Source organism: Parasteatoda tepidariorum, chromosome 8 (assembly GCF_982258835.1).
Source record: "Parasteatoda tepidariorum strain Cologne lab strain chromosome 8, Ptep-v5.0, whole genome shotgun sequence".
In the NCBI taxonomy this organism is placed as follows: domain Eukaryota; kingdom Metazoa; phylum Arthropoda; class Arachnida; order Araneae; family Theridiidae; genus Parasteatoda; species Parasteatoda tepidariorum.
The window spans coordinates 56,590,051-56,617,049 of NC_141762.1; the positions used below are offsets into that span (position 1 = coordinate 56,590,051).

At 30.5% G+C, this 26,999-nt stretch overlaps 1 protein-coding gene across 2 annotated transcripts in view; it reads right to left on the reverse strand.

Moving 5' to 3' along the window:
* Positions 1-26,999, reverse strand: part of LOC107439155 (polypeptide N-acetylgalactosaminyltransferase 13) — a 326,736-nt gene that overhangs the window by 63,117 nt on the left and 236,620 nt on the right. For both annotated transcript variants that reach the window (XM_021148903.4, XM_071181345.2), the window contains one exon: positions 21,191-21,730. In XM_021148903.4, coding sequence (XP_021004562.2) covers positions 21,191-21,431 — 241 coding nt within the window. In that variant the 5' untranslated portion in view covers positions 21,432-21,730. The remainder of the gene's footprint in view (positions 1-21,190; positions 21,731-26,999) is intronic.

A 26,999-nucleotide genomic window follows, 5' to 3' on the forward strand; every position in this document is an offset into this window, starting at 1 on the left:
CTTTCATTTCCATTTGCATATTTTGAATCTAATGATGCTTTTTTAATCAAGTATTGTTTTAATTGTTATAATGCATCGTGCATTTTCCAAGCGTAAATTCCTACGTATTCCGAAATTGAAAAAAATAATTCTTCAATTTATAAGAGAACCTGTGGAATTCTACAACCATGAAAAAAGATTTTTACGCTAGGACATAAATATATCAGTTTCATAGCTTCCTAGACACTTTTACTGGAATCTCTCTCTTTTCCAAAAGAAAACAGAATGATGATGCCTAATGATGCTTTCTTAATCAAGTATTGTTTTAATTGTTTCACATAATGCATCGTGCATTTTCCTGACAAAAACCCCTACGTGTTCCGAAATTGAAAAAAATAATTCTTCAATTTATAAGAGAACCTGTGGAATTCTACAACCATGAAAAAAGACTTTTACGCTAGGACATAAAGACATCAGTCTCATAGCTTCCTAGACACTTCTACTGGAATCTCTCTCTTTTCCAAAAGAAAACAGAATGATGATACCTAATGATGCTTTCTTAATCAAGTATTGTTTTAATTGCTTCATATAATGCATCGTGCATTTTCCTGACAAAAACCTCTACGTGTTCCGAAATTGAAAAAAATAATTCTTCAATTTATAAGAGAACCTGTGGAATTCTACAACCATGAAAAAAGACTTTTACGCTAGGACATAAAGACATCAGTCTCATAGCTTCCTAGACACTTCTACTGGAATCTCTCTCTTTTCCAAAAGAAAACAGAATGATGATACCTAATGATGCTTTCTTAATCAAGTATTGTTTTAATTGTTTCACATAATGCATCGTGCATTTTCCTGACAAAAACCCCTACGTGTTCCGAAATTGAAAAAAATAATTCTTCAATTTATAAGAGAACCTGTGGAATTCTACAACCATGAAAAAAGACTTTTACGCTAGGACATAAAGACATCAGTCTCATAGCTTCCTAGACACTTCTACTGGAATCTCTCTCTTTTCCAAAAGAAAACAGAATGATGATACCTAATGATGCTTTCTTAATCAAGTATTGTTTTAATTGCTTCATATAATGCATCGTGCATTTTAAGAGCGAAAATTCCCACGTATTCCGAAAGTGAAAAAAAAAAATAATTCTTCAATTTATAAGAGAACCTGTGGAATTCTACAACCATGAAAAAAGACTTTTACGCTAGGACATAAAGATATCAGTCTCATAGCTTCCTAGACACTTCTACTGGAATCTCTCTCTTTTTCAAAAGGAAACAGAATGATGATACCTAATGATGCTTTTTTAATCAAGTATTGCTTTAATTGTTACATATAATGCATCGTGCATTTTCCAAGCGAAAATTCCCACGTATTCCGAAATTGAAAAAAAAAAATTCTTCAATTTATAAGAGAACCTGTGGAATTCTACAACCATGAAAAAAGATTTTTACGCTAGGACATAAAGATATCAGTTTCATAGCTTCCTAGACACTTCTACTGGAATCTCCCTCTCTCTCTTTTCCAAAAGAAAACAGAAAAGTCTAGAAAAGAGAGAATCTCATCTTCTTCAATCCGATCTCTCTGTTATCGGGGCTTAAGTCCTATGTCAAGGACCCAGCGATCCGAAAATAAGATTTTCCTTCCTAAAAATTCAATTTCAATTTTCGAACTCTCGGAGATAACTGAGACATGTCCGAAAAGAGAACTAGAAAAGTAAACTGATTGAAGACATAATTTTGTAGCGGCATCATAAAAAAAGTTTCTTTCCCTTTTAATCAAGTTCAGATCAGATGAAGTTTTTTTTTTCTTTTGGGAGCGAGGCTAGATTTCAACTTAATGAGATCTTGCTCCCGAGTCTTGTCTTCGGAAGAAAGGATTAGTGGCCAATCTCATAGCCCCTGTCACCCCCTTTTTTTTTTCTTCTCTCTTTTGGAACGAAGAGAATACTAATATATTTAATCAAATAGTCTTGGAATAGTATCTAGATGGGCAATATTTTAAAGTTTGAGTTTTTACGTCATTAAAAAAAAAAGAAAATTTCATGTAGTTTATTCCAAAATGCCTCATGATTTGTCATAAATAATGACGTTTTAAAATTTATGAATATTAGAAGACAAACTTTGTGAGAAATGAATGAATAACTTACTGCTGAAGCTCTATAGCCGTTAACATGCACTTCATCCGTTAAAGTGCAAAAAAAAAGAGTTTTTTTGCTATTTACCAAGGCACACTTCTAAAAAAATTCACGTTTCATTTTAATTTCTCCATAAATTTAACGGTTTAAAGCAGTTTTATTGACAAAATGGTTTTCTTCCGTTTTCCACCCTAATCACAAACGGATTAAAACAGTTAGTTGAAATTCTAGTTTTTTTGCCATACAGTTTTGCATTCCGTAAAGCAATTTACACTTTTCTCCAATCATTTAACGATTATTTTCTATACTTACTCTTACTTTTTAGGAATTACAATGGCCGGGATAGCCTGGTTGGTAGGGCACTGGACTCACGTTTGTCAGAACGGGAGTTTTCACAAATGGCCGAAGACTCCCCGTGTAGTAAATGGTGACTGGTGCACGTAAAATCTGTCGGGTCACAAAGTCCTTATTGTTCCCATAACGAATCAATAACTCTGGGGGTACTGAATTAGAGATTGATCGTTCTCTGGTTCAGGTCAAAATTACGACCTGTGGACGAATGTATAGATATGTTTGCACTAGATACGGCTGTGGCGCATGTGTGAGACAGAAGTCGAATTCTTGGCCATAGAGGGCGCCACTGGAAAAAGAGAACAATCGCACCCCAGTTCCTTATTGGCCGACGACAACAGGAATTACAATTAGCGTTCCGTAATACTATTTCACTTCTCAATTTTACTTTTTTGCAGTATACTAAATGTGCGGGTTAACTGTTTCTGTTTAATTAAAATTTATTTCTTTAATTCTATAAATTAATCTGTTGATTAAATTTTTTGATTTTATTCTTTACATATTGAAATATAAATAAATGGCATGTTAATTTCCTAGACTGCTACAACATTTTAAAAAGTTTGATTTTTTTGTATTATAGTTTTTTGTGTGATTAATGTTCTATCAACTAATGTTCTTCATTTTTTGGACATCGGGAATATAATATGTCAATTTAATCATACAGAATCGTTACTACGTTTTCAGCAAAGATTTTGTTTTTCCTTCAGTGGGAGCCTGATAGGTTATGTGCTTATGTACAGGTTATTTAGGTAATTTGCTGATTACTTAGGCGATTTGAGAAATGTTTTGGCACTTTAGCGGTTAACGGATCACTATAGTTAATCTAAGCACTAACTAAATAACGCTGGTGAAATATTTTTTTGTTTTTATTGCATATATTTTTTAACAGATATACATATTTTTTAACAGATTATTTTTAACAGATATTTTTTAACAGATACTTCCGCATCGTTGATTTCAAATCGGCGACCAGTTTCCCTCACCAAGCGACAGCTCTTTTAATGTGACATTTTTAGTCTATTTTTTGTCGAAATGTGTGTTTAAAAACATTATATATAACAAGGGATTGTATAAATGTTACTTCTAAAGCAGTCTGAGCACATCATCAAGATTAAAATTGCATAAGAACTCATGGCCGGATATGTTGTCATGCGCCGCTAGTGACATTTTCCTATTATCAATTGTTTCTTTGGGTGCTTCTGAACAGGCCACAATAGAGAAGCGTCTCGCCGTGCGAGTCAACATTTCTAGGCATGCGTTTATGTACAATTTTAATCCTGATTATGTACCCAAACTCCCCTAGATGCTTCTTGCAACATTTATGCGACCCTCTGTTATATCTAACGTTTTTAAACTTACACATTTTGACAAAAAGTAGACTAAGTACGTCATTTTTTTTAAAAAATGTTATATATTTTTGGGAGCAAAACTAGTTTTAGATTTGAAATTCCCACCATCGAATGAGTCAAGATCAAGTATTGGTATAAATTCAAAAAAAAATTTATTCCCTATAACAATCTGTGAAATAGATTTCAACAGTTTAGCAGTAACATACAAACTTTAATATTTTTACTATTTCTTTTTTAATCCTTCGCATTTATATTCTTAGTAACTATTTTGAACAACCGACCCAATTTTGGGTTTACGACTACTAAAGTTCAACTACGTTGCTTGTAATTTTGAACCCAATCCAGAGGGAACTACCGAATCAAATATTGGGAGAAATTTGCCCTCGTGGAGTACTTTTTGATGAAACTAACCCGCATTCGTGCTACAGGGAGAGGAAAACCTCCCACGGTAGGCCTGATGCAAGGGGACTCTAACTCATGATCAGTCCACCACTGAGGACATTTAACGCCTCATTGGAAGGCGAGCGCTCTATCTCCTGAGCCACCAGGGCTCAAGTAATTTATATTTGACAAAAAAAGAAAAATAGTGAAAAAAGAAATAATTACATGGAAGAGGCGGAACTTATCCTCAAAACTGATAGTCGTCAGATTCTGCTCTTGGAGTATCCATACTTATTATAATTATTTTTGTGAAGGCAAATACTTCAGTGATTTTAAGACCAACCGTTCTTTCAATGCGGAAGTATGAACACATTAAAATGGTGAAAATATTGGCTTAATACTTTGAGTAGCCAATATGTTTCAGAAGTCATCATAAACCACACAAAAAGCCTTGAGATTTTTACTCTCATCAGAATTTTTAAAATATGTAGAGAATTCCAATTTCATGTAAAACTGTCTATAAATTTCTACGTGTGCACCTCAGAATTCATCTAAGATAGGAAAATTTTTAATTTATGCGATATTTTAAGGTTAACTCTGTAAGTATTTTTCCAATTAAATAAGCATATCATAAACAATTCCGTTAAATTAAATGTTCGCGTGTACTCTTATAATAATTTGTCTGTATGAATTTTAAACTTAAATAGTCAAAATAGAAAGAGATCTTTAAGAACAAAAAGTAAATGAACAAAATAAAACTAAGGAAAGAAGTCATTAATTCGATGATTATGCTGGAAACGTTTTTTTTACTAAATTTTCATCAACAACATCTCATTCATAGTTTAATGAAAATACGCATTTCGACTCTCATGATACGCTTAGGGTTCTTTTATTTCCCCATTTCTAACAATGCAAAATTTAAGCTCTAATTAAAATTCCAAGAAAATTATCTTAAAAAAGCGTTGAAAACTTTAATTGCTGTTTGAAAAATATATCAAAAGAACATTACCAAAAGCGCTTATAATAGAACTGCTATTAGGACTAGCACTTTGTAGATTAGCACTTTTTAACAGATGAGAACATTAAATAATTTCTTTCCCATAATAATCATTTTACGTATATATTATCGTTAATTAGTTAGAAATGTAACCTTTATTTATAAAATTTTTACTGCACAGTAAAATGTCTCTAATAAACCGAAATTTCATTAAATTTAATAAATATTTTGAGATTTTAATGCATCTTCATCCGGTCTTAGGATTACTTATGACGGCGTCAATCCTAAGAAAGAAACCTGGATACGACTGATCACTTGACATGAAAGAAATAATAACTATGTGCTGCATGTTAACGAAATATGCATGTAATCTGTATAAGCCTCCAGGAGCTTCTGTTATATGTACATTTTGTAAATAATTTAAATTCTTTAGTCTTTTTTCGTATTAAATGTTTATGAAAATTATAATGGAATCATCATTAGATAAAAAGAGCATTAAAATAGATTGCAAATAAAAATCTGACGGATTAAAATTGAAGTGGAGCTAATTTCCGATATTATGGTCCTAAAAGTTTAACTGGGCACACACCACACACATATACAGTCACCGGAACGCCATTGGTGACCAATATATTTGTAGTAGCGACTAATTTTTTAAATATTTTAATACACTTGACATTTTTTTAAAACTTAGATGAAAAAAGTCGGTTTGAGAACTGATTTTGAAGAGTGTTTTTTTCTTCATTGTCATGGCCCAACTTTTCAACAATCATTGGAGAGAAAAAATCTTATCTTTTGATTATCTTCGCACTGTCACAGATTCCGCACATTTCTGATTTCGTGTTTTGTAATGTTATAGTGTTTAAAAAAATCATGTCGAAATCTTTAGCAACAACTGTGGTATTACGATCGAAAACCACATGGATTTACGATAAAATCGAACTGGCAGAATCGAACTGGAGTGATCGAAAATCGAAAGTGATAACTCGCATGAGTGGTTTGAGATTCATGAGGCTTCATATCGGAATTTCAAAAATTATGCAAAAATCCACGACTGAAAAAAACGATCGAAAAATCATGTAAATTCCCTAGGAAATGGACGCAGATCGAACACGAAAGTCAAAAATTTATTTCTGAAACGTACGATACGAAATTTCTCTTACAAATTTTTATAATGATTTGTTAGATTGTAATAAGTATTCCAAACGCATATACCTGTCTTTTTTTTGTGTATGGATGCATTCAATAAAATTTCAAATAAAGAAAAAAAGAACAATGGAGGTCCAAGTATTCTGTACCAAGTACTGTTTAAGTATAGTACTAGAAATTTTTCCGGCTACCAACATTTTTCAAAATTTTTAGAGTCCTGAACATGCCCAAACCATTTTAAATAAAATCAAATAAACAAAGACTCAAAAATATTTTATAAAAATTAAGTCTCAAAGTATAAAATTTTAGATTAATGCAAAAACTTTAGCAAAAAATGCTTAATTTTATAGCTTCAAGTTTTGGACATTTTGCTTTGGCATTATCTCGTATTGAAAGAAATATTACCAAAAAATAAATTAGATAATTTAATTTTAATAATTAACTTGTTAGATTAAAAACTAATCAGGGTTATATTTTGAAACTGAATTGTGAACTAAACATTTCTTACAGCAACAAGGAAAGCATTTTAAGTATTATATTTAAGTATCTTTGTATTTTGTAATAACAAAGCATAAAATATTTTCAGATGAAGAAAGATAAGTGAAAAAGAAATTATTAAATTTAATATTATGATGTCAAAATGATTTAGAAGCTAGTACAGAATTTCAATTTTTCATAGAAACATCAATTCCGTTTATCTAACGGTAGTTAAAACTTTAGATTGAAGTTTAAAACTTTCAAAGAAGGAGGAAGAGATTGATTTTGTTGTCAGTTACAAATTAGAAATCTCTTTCACGGTCATGCCTACGAAATTGATGATACTTAAAAGTTGAGACTGATTTGTCTACAGTGTTGGAAGAAAATTTATTTTATAGGGTGAATAAATATTAAAATACCATTAAATTGGTACAGAATATTCCGGTTTCTTAAAATTCAAACCTGTATTGACCAACGTTAAAAATCAACAAAAATATTACATTGAACTGAGGGTTGCTTTAAAAACAAAAAAGTTAAAAAAAACTATACATAAGTTGCTCTTATGTTAGATTTATTGATTGATTTTTTGCCTCTTGGAGAATTAAATCACACATCATGATGATTCTCACTGTACAAAGAAGAGTCTCATATCTTTAGGTGACATTGGAAATCGTTACCGATGTTTCGGGTGTTCTTTACTTCACATTTTGTATTTCCGTACAGAAAATAAAAGACTTAGAAACTTGATGTAAGGAAGGTGCATAAAAATATGAAAGGAAAGAACGACGGAATAAAAAAAAATTTAACATTCGATAATTAGTTTGGTAATTAACAGTAAACTTATAGTAAAAATACCACTAGGCATCTCTGCAGCCAACGGAATTGTATTGAGAGTTGGAAGCAAGATTTTTATTTTATATAAGATTGCTATTCTTTGTTAACAATGAAAGTAAAAAAGAAATGGTTCACATTGAAATCGCCAAGGTTTTATTATAGTAATTTCCCCCTCATTAACAAAATAAGTAATTTTAAAATTAATTATAGGATTATAAATTATAAGTCGTTTGACTCAAATAGTGACGATTGTTACAAAGTTAAGCTGCTTTTTTTTCATGAAATGAAGAAATTATGCCTAAATTAAATTTAGTGCCACAAATAAGCAAAAGTACGTATCTAAACTTTTTTGTAAAATTACTACATTAATTTGTGCTGTCATGAATGAAAAAAAAATCTATTTGCATAAAACTAGATTGCAGACAAAAATTATCCTCAGTTTAATCGAGATTAGAGTTCTGTTGAAGTTTGAAAAAGATGAGAAATTTTCATGTCTTGCCACTCTATGTAGATGCTGATTAACTTCAAAACTGTTGTGTCACGGACAAGTTACCGAGGATGAGGTACTCTTAATACTTGTCATTGCTATTTGATTCAAATTTAATAAGAATTGCATTCAAGCGAAAGTAGAGTTAAAAGTATACTAAAAATTTTAATTAACAAACAAATTGAGGTGGAACCTCCTAGTTATATTGATCAAAAAACTAATTAAAATAATTAAAAAACATATCTTGATTATTAATTCAATTATTATACATTTTAATTATTGAATTCTTCTATAAAATGTATAATTTTCTCAATGATATGAATATTTTCGCTTTAAAATAGGATATTTTTCATTTCGAGACTATTAAACTCAACAACAGGTGAACAACAAATGAACTACCTATGCAAATGGGTAGTTCGTGCACATTAAAATTTTACTGCAAATTATTCGAATTAAAGTTTTATGTATCTTTTCAATTGGGAAATACTAAAACGTAAGACAATATTTATCATAAATTCAGGTGGAACAGAAGGGCAAAGATAGTTCGTGCAGTGCAATTGTAATCTATAAGGAGTTTACGAGCCGGCACTAACTCCAGCTGGACACCGTTTACATTCAAAATTATAAATGTTTAAAAAAAAAGGAAAATTTTTAAAGTTTGTGTTCGTAATCAGGAATGAGAAACAGGGCGTCCTCAAAATGACTGAAGATTTGAAAACTAAATAAAGAGATAAACGCACGATTTGTTGTGTCTACGTACGTAGAATACGTAGATAATTTATTCTCTGAAAATTTTAAAATCAGGTAAAGTTCGTCAACTGATGGCATTGCTAACTGATCCACCAGCATCAACAACTAGGTGAAGTATGAGGACAAAATTTTCAGACTCCCAAGCTAATTTTTTAGTGCGATTCGTCTGATATGCAGCAAAAAAAGTGTTTTATTGTTTTCCAACTCAGCAGCGCCATCTGGGGGCAAACTTTCTAAAGTCTTAAAAATTTGATGAGAATAAAAAAAAATTTTTTTAAAAGAAAAACGTTGCCAATTATGCATTTTTACCTTCTTTTGTTTTCTTTCGATTTTTAAAATTTTTGGGACATTCATTATTACAAACACAATGTATTTTGAAATTAAAAACAGATTTTTGAAATTAATAACAAAATGTTTATAATCGTAAATGAAACTAGAAATTAAAATATTCCTCAACTCAACTAATAAAAATATCGTAATATTTTTAAAATGAATTTTTTAAAAATATTTACCGATTTCTTTAAGCAATTTTGTGTATATACGAATATTTTGAACGCATTTTCAAATATGGCTTTTAAAAGACAAACGAAAACTGAAATTTAGTAAATTGAGTTAGCTCTCTCAGAAATGTTAAAAAAAAACAGCATTTATCATGCAAGATTTTAAAGAGATTTTATTTATTCCGTCAGTCTTCATTTTAATTTTTTTTTCTTTTTTATACCCATCAAAATCGAAGGGGCAAAAGAAAAAAACTAAAATCAGTCAGATGAAAGTAAAGTATAAATTCCATTTACTTTTTCGAAGTATTCTTCGTGGTTCTTTCATCGCTTTGTCCATCGTTAGCTGTAACCGCCGAGAGCGTTACCTTTCTTTTGTATACGAGTGGGGTTGACAAATTGAGTTTTCCAAGTTGGAGAAGTTAAATTAAATTAAGAAGAAAACTTTAAGATGATAAAAGAGGTACAACGTAGAATTTGAGAATATAAAAGGACGTCCCAGGAAGCAAAAAAGATAGAAAAGTTTCAAAATTTCTCCGAATAAAAAGCGAATAGAACAAATTGAATCCTCAAAGGAGAACGTTTAAGACACTTCCACAATTTATTTACACCAAATCAAATGTTTGCTTAGCCCTGTTTTACAAAATGCGGCAACATTTAGTTTGGAAGAATAAAATGAAATGCAACAAAGAATTGTGGGGAAAAAAAGCTTTAATTCCTTAAGGAATTCTTAAAATACTGTTTATCTCAACGCCTAGTTTACGAGTTCAAGGGGAGCAGCTACTGTGATTGTCTCAGAAAAGGCAAATTTTTTAATCGTATGAAACAAATTAGGTTTTGAAAAGAACCTATACTTTTTTTTAATAAAAATAAGCTAAAAAAAACAGATTTTTTATTGAAATCTTTTTCTTAGTTATAAAAATAAATGCACTTAAAAATTTTATTGATGAATAAGAATTTTTAGATTTAATTCAATCAAAGCAATGTTTAATTTTACTTCACCACATGCCTTACAAAAATTTACCACTACACTCCAAAATGCACGAAAACTTAACTTCCGATGTATATAAGCCACAATCTTAAGTGAATTGGAAAAAAAAATGAGGCAGTTCAATAACTGTAAAAATAGTTTAAGTTAGTTTCATGTAAGTTTTACTTTTGGCAAGTTTGACGTGAGTTTTACTTTTAGCTAGTTTCACATGAGTTTTTAGGTAGTTTCACACGCAAATTTTACTTTTAGCTAGCTTCCCACTGAGTTTTATTCTCAGCTAGCTTCCACGTGAGTTTTTCTATTAGCTAATTTCACGCGAGTTTTTCTATTAGGTAGTTCCACACGCAAATTTTATTTTTTGCTAGCTTTTCAATGAGTTTAACTTTTAGCTAGCTTACACGTTAGTTTTTCTTTTAGCTAATTTCACGTGGGTTTTTCTTTTAGCTAATTTCACGGAGCTTTATTGTACTGAGTCTTATCTATGAACAAAATTGAAAAAAGGGGGAACTGAGTTTTGTAAGATCTCTCAATAAAATTTATCATCAATACTTCAACGTGCTTTCTTTATATCACTATAATAAACAAAAGTATAATTATAACATGAATTAAAATTTCATTAACTGTTAAATAGTCGAAATCTTTATAATCTTATTCATAAATATTCACATTTTCATCATTTTTGATAAATTTCTAATATTTTTTGGCAGACATAAATGATTTAAAGCATCTTTATGTTCACTTCTTTTTTAAAAAAATTTCAAGACGGTGTCTTTAAATGCCTTATAAATAATTAAAAATTATTCAGTACATCATAATAAAAAATAAAAAAAACATTTATTTAAAGACATTTTCGAACTAGAAGGGGGGGTTAAAAAAAAAAGAAATGTCTTTCTCAGAAATTGGTCTTCATTGTGAAGAAAGAAAAAAAGTACTTAGGTACGAAAAATTTCCGAGGGTGATGAAAGTAAGAATTAATGTTTTTTATTCTTCAGTGCGGCAGATGATTCGTGCTATCTTAATTAACGTTCTGTAATGCCGCGGGGATTATTATCCCAAATCTGCTAATACCGGTCATCATTTCATCAGAAACTCATTTGTTTTGATTCCAGCTTCTGCGTATTTTAATCTTGAGTTATTTTCCTTTGTTCATTAGGTATTTATCAGAAATACGATCATTTTTAACTTCTGATTTAAATTATATATATGCTCGTTTGATTGGCGTTTTAAGTTAAAACTGGGAATGCGTTTTAATGACAGCAATGAAATTTTAATGGGGGAAACAATTTGTTTTAGAAAGTTATATTTCGAAAGAAATGTTAGTAGTTTATCAGAGTCACGATGGCAATGTGATTAAGGCTCTTATCGATCATTTTATAACCATCGTTAAACAGTAGACTCAATTTTGAGTTTACGACTACCAATGTTCAACTCCATTGCGTTGTAATTTTGGACCCATTCCAGAAGACAAGGGAATTTCTGAATCAAGTATTGGGAGACATTTGCCTTCGTAGATGCGGTTTAAATGGAAATGGCCCTCATTCGCGTTAAATGCAGAGGAAACCAAGAAATTCTCCTGCGGTTAGCCTGACGGCAAGGGGACTAACCCATGATCCATATATTACTGATGATATTTTACGTTAGCAAGCACTCTTATTGACGCTAGTCGGATGCGGAATTGGTGCTGACCAGTCATCACAGTGATTCGAACTTGGTTCACTTCATTGGGAGAAAAAAGCTCCACCCCACTCGATGATGACATACAATGACCCATGAGTTACCACTCATGGGTCATTTCGAAAGATCGGGGAGGGGGGCTATCCCTGGTTTTTGACTTGAAGTGCGCACAGGTGCCAGCACTTAACCTTCATGATCACTTTGACTGCCAACTGTTGCAAAAGAACTTTATTTTATAACTATCAATATATGAACTATAAAATTGGTTATGGAATCGTTTATAATTTTTTTTTGGTTCTAGATTCAATTTAGCCAATTTATTTTTATTGATTCCATCGATATATATAGTCGTTTTAGGACCCTATACTGAAGAAGAATTTAAGCACACTAATCTCTTTTATCTTTAAAACTTCTTATAAGACATTATTATTTTTACTCTAATTTTACTAATTCTTTTCTATATTTAACTCTTGTGTTAACCGAAGAATATAGTTCCTTCAAGATATCTCAATACCTTACTGCAACTATGATTTGAAATCTAAATCCAACAACTTCTTTTAAACTGCCTCGTTTGAAATATTAAATTTGTTAACCTCAGTTACTTACAATATTACCAAAAGTGACAAAAGGGCTTAACGCATTACCGTCTGGTATTACTCGTACCGTCATTGACAAAATACTTATAATAATTTTGATAATCAATCATTTTCACCAATATACAAGTGAAGAATTTTCGGTATTTTGCTGCTGGTGATAGACTGCCAAATGACACATTGCATATATGTGTTAATAAAACCCGATATTAATATATTACTAACAGTATCAATAAAATGAAATACAAATGAAAATTTAGTATGGATACTTTTTTGATGCTAAGCATCAGAAATTTTCTTTCAACACTGTTTCTAAGCCATCAACATTATTTATATTATTATAATTTATTTAAAGTTACGAAAATTTATTAAAGAAATGAAAGGTAGCATTTTATGTGCGAAACCACTGCACAAATATCATCTTAACTGAATAATTAATTTTCTTTGTTCTACAATATACTGACATTCCCTATTCTACAGGCGGGAGGGGCCGCGATGGCTTTTAGAGGGTAAAGCATTTGTGTCCCAATGAGGTGATCTAAGGTCGAATCCTAGCGGTAACTGGTTGATACGAATTCTGCATCCGGCTGGTACCGATCATAGTGCTGACGTAAAATATCCTCAATGGTAGACTGATCATGGGTTATAATCTCCTTGTCATCGGGCTAACCATGGGAGGTTTTATTTTCCATGTATCAAAATGTGAGTTATTTCCCTCAAAAATCCTCCACGAAGGCCAGTTTGTTCTAGGGTTCAGGGATTCCTTTGTCTTCTGGGTTGGGTTCAAAACAAGGCTATGGAGTTGAACATAGTCGTAAACTCTGAATTGGGTCAGCTGTTAAACACAGATTATAAAATAAGTTATAACAATAATAAGCTTCGTTAAGTTAATGAAATTTATCAAAATAAATAAATTAAAGTTTGAATCCAAAATCAAAATTTTGCAATAAAATAAACAAAAGGCTGTAAAAAAGGTTTACAAAATTTTTATAGTAAAATCCAAAAACATCTTCTTACGAATGCTGATCGATTCTGAAAAACGGTTAGGACAAATATACGACTTCGTTTGAGTTATTTTAATACAAAGGCTATTATTTATTTTTATCCCATACCTATACATACCGTACTGAAAATTTCCTTTTTATTCATTCATCAAAAATATTTGAATTTTATTTAATAACCGATAATTTACAACCCTCTTTCATTTACGCACACTTTTAATGGTAATAATAAACATGCCTTAAAGCAATAATTTTTACCATAATTAAAAGCTTGATTGACACGAGATATAAAAATTCTACAAATAATTTAAAAAGAACAGGAAAATTATGAAAGAGCAAGTTAGAGTTAATTTTAATAAATATAATTAATCGAGGTGCAAGAATGTTCTCTTTTAAACGACTTCCTTTTTATATACATAAAAAGGGTGCTAACCCCTATCTTAAAAATTCATTTTCTAATTGAAAACTAGATTGTAAAGTATATTCACGAGTGTGATTAATTTTTCTGCAGCTGCCCATCTTTCGTGCAGTTTCATTTCTGGTTCCGGTGTAAGAATTTTTTTTGAAGGCTTAAACTAATGTTCCTTCATTAAGATTGTGGTAGTCTAATTAAAGAGAATTTTCATTGCTTTTTTTTTCCTAACAGCACTCGAAGAAACTAATTAGAAGAGGGGATGTTTCTGATTCTCGGTGTAAAGGAAAAACCGATTTAAGAGAAAATTAATCATTGCTTTGATGGCGCTAATATTTTAGCGAGTTAAAGTAGTAATGCTTGAAGAAATTCAAAAATTGAGCTTCAAGAAGAAAAAATCTTTTCAACCTACTTTGAGTGTTAAAAATAAACTTCTAACTGCAGAAAATAAATTTGTAAAAATATGTTACTCAGACTTTTGATTCCATATAAGGTAGATTTCAAGATAAGATATTTTTTCAATTTTCAAGGTGTGCATTACTTTAAACTTAATTAAAGTATGCAGAAATAGTATCACTGAAATTTAAAGAAATCTTACCTCTTAAATATGGGATACATATTTTATCGTTATAAATATTTTATGATACTCGCAATAAAAGAACTACACTGTAAAAAAAAAACTCGGTAAATGTTTTACCAATGGTGCAAAGTTTTTAATTGCACCATAAATTGGTTAAATGAAAAATTGTTTTGTTTAGATTGCACCATAAATTGGTAAATATGATCGAGAAATACATCCATGGCGCAATCGATTGCACCAAACTTTCGTTCTATGAGAGGCACAAGTTTTAACTGTGACCGATAACTTATTTTGTAACTTTTGCCTAATGAACGATTTTTTTTTGTCGAAGCCTGCTATCATGCCATGCAAGTTGTCTTCGAAATTGTCTATTTCTTTTGCAGGTAAGTAAATTTTTCTTATTCATTTGCAATAGTTACAGTTCATTTCTTTCATATCATCGTTAAAAATTTTGTTGTGTGTCCTGAAAGAGTTTCAAATTTCTTCTTGGAAACTATATTCGTTGTAGGAATAATTAAATATTTTAAAATCTATATTAGCTCTTTTTCAGTAAATAAGGTGATACATCCATTTTATGAGCACGGAATTTGCAATACCAGGGACAAATAAACTGTAAATACGGCAATTGTAAGCAGCATCCGCAAAATTTAAATTTTCTAGGTCAGTGTTTTAATTGCATTCTACCGAACAAAAACAATAATAATAGTAAGTCATTTCTGTTAGGATTAAAACTTTTTATCAATATCTGTGTTTCTGTTATGATTTTCATATTCTATATTGCTCATTTTCGTTTGCAATGTTACATAATTATACGAATTTTTGTCTATGCATTCTTAAATGCTTTTGTAGTGAAATTTTCAAATTATATTCCGTTTCACCTCAAGCCGTTTTAATACATATTTATATATAGATTACATAAAAAAAACTAATTTTATTTTTAGATTTGTTCATTTCTAGATTTAATTAATTGAATTATAATTTTATTTACATAAATTTGATTTAAATTATCCTCTCTTTTTTTTAATAAATATTTAATAATAATGGTAACTTTCTCTGCTTTTTGGTGCTTTAAAAATACTTAATAATGATGCAATTTTACCCTGCTTTTTAGCACTTTAAAAATACCTAATAATGGTGCAACCTTCCTCCACTTTTAGTTCCCTTCAAAGTACCCATTTTTGGTGCAACCCTCTCTTCTTTGGAGCTAGGGAAAGCACCAATATATAGTAAAACAGAGCACCACTTTGTGTAGCCAGCAAATGAATACCAATGTTTGGTGCAACATAACTCGACATTTTTTAACAGTGTAACTGGTTGAAGGTCTTAAGTATCATTCCAGAAAATAGCTTTAATTTTTTTTCCTCAAGCTGTCATTTTGCAAAAATCTGAATCTATTACTTATTAAACTGTACGCGTTTTCCACTTTAGATATTTATATTTACTAACAAAGGAAAAGGTTTCTAAAGTTAGTCGTCGACTGGACTAGTCCGTTACCAAATATGCTTAAAAAAGTTTTCCACTAAAAAAAATTGGTCACTTACACATCACCTCGCTTCGCCGAACCATGGACAATCATTTTACAACGTATTTCAGGACTCTATTATTTAACGGTCATGACATGAAAGCCACGCAGTTTCGACCCTAGTCAGACGATATGGATAGCGCCTGATCTGGTACCCCTCTCTCCGAACTTCCACATCTCAGTTAGTGAGAATATTTTTAACCGCGACAAATTTAACTTGCACTTTGTAACGTGCACATGTCTGTTTAGGGGGTTGCCAGGATCGAACTTACGACATCCAGCTCTACCAGCGGCTTGAGGGACAACTTAACGGACTTTCGTTCATTGGTTATGGGTTTGCTGGTTGTTTGAGTGTTCTGTATTCCTCACCCAAGTCTATATTTAGAATCCTTGTCAGAAATAGATTAAAAAGGCATGCACATTGGTAGTTACAAATTAATATTGAAAGTAATATAACAATTCACTTCTTAAAAACATGGGGTAGAAAATATTACAACCAGTTTGATTGTTGGAGGAAACACCTAGGAGTTAAAAAGTGATTATTAAAAAGCATTAAGTTTCATCAGACAACCAAATTGACTTTTGATCTTTCCATCTCGCCTTCCTCAATAGTGATTCAATTGAGTTTTTTGTTTCTTCCTCACTTAAATATAAATTTTTCAGTCTTATGTATACCGCATGTTTTTTTTTCCTTTTTTTTTTGACAAGAATTCTAAAAACTGTGTAATAAAAGCGCTGATTACGAAATATTCTGTATAAAATAATGTTACTAACTTTTGTGTCTAGAAATGTGCCATCTATATTATATAAAACGCTAATACGTACGTATGTATCAATAAAACCGATGATATTTCTTTTCTCGCGCTGGCAACAGTTTTCATTTTTAATTGATTGGATTCGGCGCGCAAGAGCATGTAGTGAGCAGCATCATATGGCTAATCCATGTTACATAAAACGCTAATACTTTTTAATTGATAGGCTTCGGCGCGCAAGAGCACGTAGTGAGCATATCATATGTCTAATCGGGTGAATTCTCACCGAATTATCAAAACAATTCTCACAAAATTATCTTCATCGAAGCCGATGATTTACATCCGGCGTTCAGTACTATTTCATATTGTTTTACAACACATGGTTTTAGCCCTCTGGTGGGAAAGATTTTAAAACAAAACTTACAAAAGTTACTTTTCTCAACAACTGAAATTTAGAATAGTGTGATTAAGAAAAATATGTGAACTATTTGCAATTTCAAATTAATATTGAAATGCACAAATTTAGAATTTTCTACAGTGAAAAGTTTTCGGAACTTCAGTGTTGAAAAAAGTATACAAAAGCTAGACGTTAAGAACGTATCCAATGCGCGAGCATAGCGAGCATCGGATTGCGAAGCAATCCGAAATGAACTGCGAAAGCAGTTCCGGGGGTTGGCGAGCACCAGCGACCAGGGGGCGAAGCCTCCTAGTTTTATTTAAAATATGAAATAAGCATAACTTAAAATACATGTTTCGAATGTAATTTTTGCATTCAGGGAAGGATTATATTGGCAAAAAGAGCAAACTTGTGAAACTAACCTAATCTGATATGATAGTAAACATTTCACTAAACAAAACTTTTATAGTAATGATATCTGTTCTTGTACTTACTGAAATGCTTCTACAACTTTGGGTAAATCTGTATAAAAATAAAGCAAGGCAATGGGTTTAAGATTACTTTTATTCGCCTCGCGAATTCGAATCAGATTTACGAAAAAATAACATATTCAAACTTCTGCCAAGGCAAAACTAGTCAACAAGATTCTTTGAGATATCAAAAAATATTTAGGATATGCGAGTTCTACGATATTCCTATGATAAGATATTCTGCTTGCTCTATTTTCCAAAAAGGAAACAACTTTTGAATATTTTCTTTTCGAATTTTCTTTAAATCTGTTCAAAAATATTATCTAATCGAAAAATCGATTCACTTATTTGCATGCGTGGTTTAAAAAAGATTCTGGTAGAAGGGAAATCAAATTATATTTTTACTTTGAACCTAGTCTAAAATGCAAATCAAGTGCCAGAGGAATTTTTAAGAAGAAAATACAAACTGTTCAAATGCTAATTTGAACCATCTTAATAATATAATGTGTTGGAGCTTTTAATTCGATGGAAAATAAAAGTTATTTTCATTCTTGCATATTTTAGATAATTTTTTAATGATGCTTTGAAAAACTAGGGACCACATCCCTTTAAATTTGCATTTAATTTTGGTTACAATAATTAATAACTTGTCATTGTAAGCAGAGTCTTGATAAATACTTTTAGCCAAGAAGACCTGATAAATATTTTTACAGCCAAGGAGATCATTTAGCAATGCGAAAATGTAGTTTTTAATAACGCTTTTGAATTTTAACAGGGTGTGTAATCAAATTTTTCAACAAAAAATAAGCCCCTTTGAAGCACTTTTCAAGCACTCAAAAAAAATTTTTTTAAGCACTTTAAAAAGTATCATAATTAGACAGGGTTGGAAAGTTTTTGACAATTGATGGTTTTATCTGGTACTATCTGCTTGCCAGTGACAATGACGATGGCGCGTCACCAGCCAGAAATTATCAAGAGAAATTAAAATTTTCTATCGCTAATAGAGAAAAAAATTTGACAATGTTTAAAATTCGAGGGCCAGAGGGCGGGAAAGGAAGTCTGAAATTGAGAATATCTTGCAAAATCCAATAAAGTTGCACATGCGAGACAAAAATCTTTCCCACTGAATCCAGTTCAGTACACGCAAATGCAGCCCCGAAGGATTTCATCAAACATGTACAACTAATGGTGTTTTCATAAACGCCGAAATAGATTGGGGTTGAATTAATTGTGAAAACGTTGAATAGGACAATGCCTTTTTGCATGATTCGTGGCTAAAACCAACATGGTAAAAAAAAAATCTCATTTTGGAAAAGGGAAAATTAAGTTGAAAAAAGCACCTTTATGGGGTTTTAAAAATCGAAAATAAGCACTTTTAAAAAGCGCTACGCATCCTGTTCAAGTATTTATTTTTTTAGCCATTATTTTTATTGCAGGTGCTGACTGAACACTGTTTTACAAAATTTATTACAAGATTAAAAATAACTTGTTTTTGTTTAAAAAATATAGAACGATAACTAAATTGCATAACAAGGTAATGTGATACTATTATTTTATGATGTAATTATAGAATCAAAACAAACTGTAATCAAATTATCAAAAGCAAAAACTTAATAATTGTAAAGAATGATACTAAGAAAAATATTTTTTATTAATACGTTTTATAAAGGATATATTGACAACCAAATACCATTATATCATTTATTAAATTTATGTTGATGTCAGTGAAAGATATTTGGATCTTCATTGTTTATTGGAGATTACATAAGGATCATATGATTTTTTCTACCCAATAGGAATGCAAGAAACGGTAAGATGGCAAGTATCTCTTTATGACGTAACAACGGTTCTTATAAGGCGTTTATGATTAAATGTCGAATTTATTTCCAGAGTGATTTTGGCTTTATTGTTAAAGTGACATTATTGAAACCTGTAAATATTTGCCGTGAAAATAATAGTATAAGGAACATTTGTTATAAATATTAGACATTACGTTATTGTGCCTCTTTCTCGTGAGATTAATGTTTACCTATCTTTTTGTTAGTACATTGAGTAAGACAGCAGAATGATTTTAGGCAAAATGAAATGTAATTTCAATATTCGGATTTAATTTTCTAGCACTTTGTGCTGTAATAAACTAGAAAAAAAATTGATATGTAATAAATTGAAGGTATCCCAACACATTTTAAGCCCATGCCACTTTAGATTATATAATAATTTTCAACAATAATTGTAAGATTTTTTAAAATTGTAAATGAAAAAATTTAAAAATGGTTGAGTTGAATAGCCTAAAACATACAGCACACTAAATTTTTTCTGTGACTCATCATTCCCAATTACATTTTTTGCATGATATATAGGTTTTAAACTACCTAAATTATTTTTTGATGCTAATAATTTTGCAGAAAGTAAAAAACCTTTGGCTTTCGCCAGGTCTGCAAGGGGTACGATTTACGAAAATGGTTTCCTAATTCATAATCCGTCCTTTTTCAGTTAATAGAATTGCTAGAAAAATTAAAATATTTTATGAAACATTGAAACGTGACATAAAAATGCAACAACTGTTTACTATTTCTTAACCACCAATTGTTGACAAAAATGAAAACAAAGTTTGACTTACATTTTTTATACAATGCCAACCGTAATATTTATCAATGTCCAAGTACATATAACTTACATAATATAGATATATAAAATAAAATATGCATATTGAGAATACATTCAGAAAAAGAACGTTTTATCGTCAAAATAAGCATATTCTGCCCGGTTACAGTTAACTGCGATATATAATTTAAAAGATTTCTTTGAGTTACTGCCACAGAATAAAAATCCGACCAGGAGTTCAAAAGTTATAGGGTGTTTTTTCTGTCTGTATATTGTGGTTATAATTGAGAACATTCTGTTCTGGCTGACAGATGCTGATGAAACTGTGTATGTATGCTATATGGTTCAGAGAAAAATTTAATAAGGATTGTCTTTTTTTCCCCTTCTGTTATAGCTTAGTGCACAATGATTTCATAGCAGAGTCTACTGGCTTTTTAAGCTATTCTTAATTGCACTAACCTTCTCTCACACACACATATAATTAAAGAAAGCTCCATCTATCCGTCAGAATATGAACAATTTTATTGCAGACTGCATTTCTCCGTGGTTCATATAAGATATATACCAAATTTCATCGACAACCAACTTCCAGAGAAGCATTATCTTGATAACCTAAATTATACCCATTATGAATGCGGACTATAAGAACAACATAGTAAGGAATGAAAAAAAAAGTTTCATTTTCTTTGTCTGTAATTTCTAAACGCACATTTCTTTTGGTAGTCGGTTTTTATATGAAATTCCGATGCTAATAAATTAATTTATAGAAAAAAAATGAGGGAAAAAAAAAGAAACTCACCAACTGGACTCCAAGACCGGAAGTTCTCATCCGCGGAAGTAGTTGATGGCTCAGTTATCCTCAGAAATCTATGGGCACGCACAGGCATATTTTCTATTTTCTGTTTTCTAAAGGTCTGGCATGCTTCGCTGTTATCACCAATACAGTCCGTATAATACATAAGAAGTAACACACCGCAAATGAACCAGACTAGGGACGTAGCCAGTACTATTTTACACGTATACAGTCTTAGTTTCATCATGTTTAAACACAATTTGAAAAATGGAAACTACACGAAAATGTTTCTTAAATAACTGCTCTATGGAATGGTATAAAATATATCACTATTTCATAAATATTAAAGCTTTAACTATTTAATCATTGCTGGAAATGTTTCACTTCGCATTATTCCTTGACATTTGCCGTTGAGTGGTCTTGAAGGTGATGCATGTTACGTTTAACAATTTTAGGATGGTACAGCAATTTGAGAAGCTTTGATTATGCATGCACAGTCACGAAAGCTCAATTTGCTTTAACAACGGACCATGTTATTCGCATCCCCTGCAATAGAAACAGCCATTAGAAAACATGCTATTAATAGGAGTAACCATACATTTAAAGTAAACAGAATGATGCAGTGGGGATTATCAATAATGGCGGCATTAAGTTAGAATGCCAGCATGAAAAGGGTGTGGTAGAGTATGTTACAGAGTTTAAAAAATCTACAATAAAGGTACCTATAAGATAATTTAAAAGTAAAATGTCACATATTTAGAGTTGATGTATTGATCTTGATATAAAACCTTAATTATTTTTGTATTCAGAAAATCGTTCTAATTGTGCAGACGAAAAAAAAAATTGGATACCATATTCACCCTATATTCTAAAAAAACAAAAACAAGAAAAGGATATTTTGCAGTTTTCTGACGTCATGTCATGACGTCAGAACGTTCACGCTGCCGCTAACGTCTCGGATTTGATCTTATCAGATTTAGTTTGTTGCTCAGTTAAAAAGATCGAACTGAAACAGTTTTGAATATTTTTAAACTCTCATTCGCTTTATGTAATATTTTTTTTCTTCATAACATATTAACCACAGCATTTATTAATAAGAATTCTTCTCTAAACGTTTAAATAAAAATGTATAAAATAAATTTCACAACTCAGATTAGTGTAAATCAATGCATTTGTATCATCCAGACAAAGTCATGAGTGCCTCTTATTATACTGCTATCTGTTGATAACAGAGAGAACCACCGTTAGGAATAAGATGACAACTCAAAAAACTCGATACATGGTTGAACTGTATAATGGTTACTTAGAAGTATAATACTGTGCAAATTTGATTTAAAAGAGCGATATTATGGTTCAACTTGCAATTTGCTGGCGCAAATTTGGATGACATGATTCAACATGCTCAAAAGTTTCTAAAATTGTAATCTTTACAATAAAAATGAAAATTATTCCAATCTAAATACACATTTTTTTTGGCATTAAAGGTAAAATCTTTCGAACACGGCTTACTTCCAAACAATGGTTTTTCAAATTTGCATTTATTTAGATTTAAGATAAACATTTGCTTAACATTGAAATTTCTTAAATTTACAAAATCAATTATGTATAAATTTTTGAATATGATTGAAAATTTTTACTTTCAAACTGCTTTTTTAGATTTTATATTTTAGTACAAATTCAATTCCGATAATTTGACAGATTTTTTTTTTACTATTAGACTGCTTTTTATGCTTAAATCCCATAATATCTTTTTGCTTGTAATTAGAACGCCAGAAAAAATTTGTAAGAGAGATATCGGTGTCCTATCTGATTCAAAGGGTTAACGCCTTGTTTTAAAATTCAACTCTAACAAAACATGGCAGATAAAATGGTGAAAGTTTATGATTCTAATAATAGCATTTAATCGTAATGCGATTACACAATCAGGACATTTTTTTATCTGAGAAGTTACACTTTTACAACTAACGTTATTCTTGATAAAATAACGTTAATTATAAAATTTGGTTTCGTAACGAACATACAAAAACTTAATCAAATACTGCCCATTTTAAAGCAACTGAAATGGAATCATTCTGCAATAACAAACGAAACATTACTATAACTTCAACAGTTTCAATTTAATTTACGATATTATAGAAAACCGCTCATAAAAGATTTTTACAATTATTTATACAAGAAATAGATCTATATTACATGTCAATGAATAAAAAGTAACAAAAAAACTCACGAGTTAATATATATAAGATTATGAATGTATTAGACGTTCTTTTTGATATGATTAAACAAATATTAGCCATTTTGTTTGCATATAAAATATTGATGATAAGTGATATTTTGCAGATATCAAAAAATACTTATACAAACCATCATCGCTGAATATAAATAATGCTCAGGTTAACCTTTATTTTTGTAGTAATTACCATATAGAGATTTCCAAGTACGAACCTGAACTATATCACTTTGCTAATTCAATCAATTACGAATATTGTAGTTGTTAACGGCAACCAGTAGTTTACACTATTTTATTATAAAAAGAAATGCATTTCAAGGGTTTGTAACTAGTAACTGATTAATAGTCGATAAATTTCCAGAAGGCACGAAAATAGAATGATGTCAATTTAAAATCTCTAATTACTAAGAGATATTGCTTCCTGCAGTGGATTCCAGCCCATGTGAACCTAAAGTTCAATGAAATAGCTGATTCCTTGGCTAAAAATGCCAGAGATCTCAATCAAATTTCAATCCCAACCACGTTGGCAGATGCAAATGCTTTTGCAAAGTCAAGACTATTCACCCCTTTAAAAATCAAAGCCCACGATCAAATAACTAATCTTGACATTGATAGAAAGACAGCCACTACTCTCATCAGACTAAGAACAAAACATCATAAAAACATGAAAATTTCTACAGATGGGACTAGAAAATATCAAAACTGTGGCAACTGTCTTAATGTGGAACTGACACCATATCATGTTTTTAACTGCCCTGCAGTCGCTGCAGGCCTTCACCTCTTAAACTACCCCACAGAAGAGGATTTGTATTCTTTTAATGCCATAGAAATAACAAAAACTATTCAAGCACACCATGAAATATGATTCAATTGAGGATACGACACCAACCAACCAACTAAGAGATATGGGTTCACCATCATGAGTTGGCGTGAGAATAAACGTGTGCAAAGTGCACCGTTGTAGAGTTTATTCTAGTGATTCAGGGGGGAAAAAAGGAAAGGGGGAACTATCGACAACTTATTTGGCTCATTCTCGAAAAGAAAGAAATAAAATGTTTACTTATTTAAAGAGTTTTCTATCTAATTAAATCAAATAATTGAATTTTGAAATTCCCACCAAAAGAAATGCAATGATATTTCGCGCGCCTTAATTTCCCCTCACTTGTGAGGGGAAATTAAAGAGCGCGAAGAAAGTGAACTCTTTTACTGAGCTTTCCCGCCAAGGTTCCGCACATCAAATCGGCGATTACTTTCCATTTGTTAATGTCTCTTAAAAGTCGATATATCCACAAAAACGAAAAGAAAAAATATTTTGTTATTAAATTATATAGTTATAAGTTTACTAAGAACATTTTATTTATATATTAATTGTAACGAAACGAGAAATTACTTGGATTGACAAAATTATCAACTGTTCTAAAAAAAATTTATATTAAACGTAGGAATACAGAGTGTGTGACACACACACATATAAAAAGGAATTTTACTCGTTAATGAATACTTATATCATTAAAACAGTTCAAATAGAAGAACTGCTTGTACTTCTTTCAAATTAAGTTTTTCATGTTACGAAACATTTCAATTTAAATGTTAGGAATTAATTAGGATATAAATTAATTAACATCTAATATCTCTCTATTTCTTTCGACAGAAACGCTTTTGAGAACTGCATGCACCGTGGCTGCCCCATACATGCAGAAACATTTCTGGATTTTGTTTTACAGTGCAACGGTACCTCACGAATCCGATTTTAATTTATTTTCTTTTTCTATTTTTTAAAATTAATTTTCTACAATGAAGCAGATTAAATTTTTAAACCTCTTTTCAAGAAGTTTTTACAAGATTTAAAACGTCATTTTTTTTCTAAATTCTAATTAATTTCTATCAAAGAACCCTTCCAATGAAAAAGTAACCCGTATATACTAAACGTTTAAAATAACTTGACCATATAACTTTATGTTAGCCAATTTTTTTAGTTTCTTAGTACATAGTACTGTTTTCTTGGTAGCTAGCTGTATTACTTCGTGATGCTGACAACCATTTATTTGCTGAGCAAAGCTCTGGGCTTTAATTAAAACGCTTGCTTCTGTATACTAAATAAATTAGAGCAAGTTCCAGTGTTTGTTTTAGCAAGCGATTGCACAATTCGCATCTCAACGTTCCGAACTAATCAGGTAAGTTTGTATAATTCTGGAAATGATGTTTTCAGATATCTCAAAAGTTTATTACACAGTTTAAGGTTCATTTGAAGTCATTCATTTGCATTTGAATTTTTTTTAAATTCAAAAACTGCTCATTTTCATCCAGATTTTCTTTTAAATTTTATGAACTGTAAACATTTTATGAATGAAGCATCTTTGGTTCATCTATACATTTTTAAACATACAGCATAAAGTTAAGGTCTTTATAAATTTTACTTATTAATTTTTTTTTACAAATTTTAGTATTTCAATAAATTTGTTTACTATGACTAATTAAACGAAAAAATAGTTTTAAAATTTGTAGCTACAATCAGCTTTTTTCGACCTGTTATAAGTTTTGCAACTTCTAACTTAGGCTAAGTTTCACTTTTGATAATTTTTACTAACCAATAAGTACTTCAATTTTTTATTTCTTTTTTTATCATTCAAAAACAAATTGACTTAATATAATGTGTTTCTCTCTTGGGTGGGAATCGCTTTTATCTTAGCTGGAAATCATAAATAATATTTGCCTTAACTATTTTAAATTTCCCTATATTTTAAAAAATATATATATGTAATACAAAAATTATAAATACTTTTGTATTAATAAAAGCATTAAAACTCTTTCGCTTTCATAAAATGTCTTTGTTAAAGAATAGGTGTAGAAATTCTACTTTGGGACTTCAAGGCTGAAAACATACCATTGACTCATAAGTAGATTTATATTTCAAAGGAGGAGTTATTTTTAGAATCTTGTCCCTCTTTCACTTCCATATTAGGAAGCATTAATTGATTTTCCATAATGCGTAGAGTTACAAAGGTATGTACGACTAAAACCTTATTACACCATTCTCTGTAGTATTTAATGCGGGACCGATGGGATTCGTATGTCTCTTACTGAATAGCGTGTTCCAATAAACATCTGCCGGAACCATCCAGAGTTTCGTCCACACACCCTCCCGGGGATGTGGGCTGTTGTGGCCACCGGCCTGCCTTTGAATAAATCTTTTTATAACGTATTATGGCTTTTGACTGCATTATTGAAGCTGAATACAACAATGATAACAGTGATGTAGCCCTGTTATTATATATATATATATATATATATATATATATATATATATATATATATATATATATATATATATATATATATATATATATATATATATATATATATATATATATATATATATATATATATATATATATATATATATATATATATATATATATATATATATATATATATATATATATATATATATACAGTCGAACCCCGCTATAGTGAACCTGGGATATAGTGAACACTCGGATGTAGTGAACTTTTTCAGCGGTCCCGTCCGTATTCCTATTTAAATAATGTTATTTTTAACGCTTATAGTGAACAGCTTAGAACTTG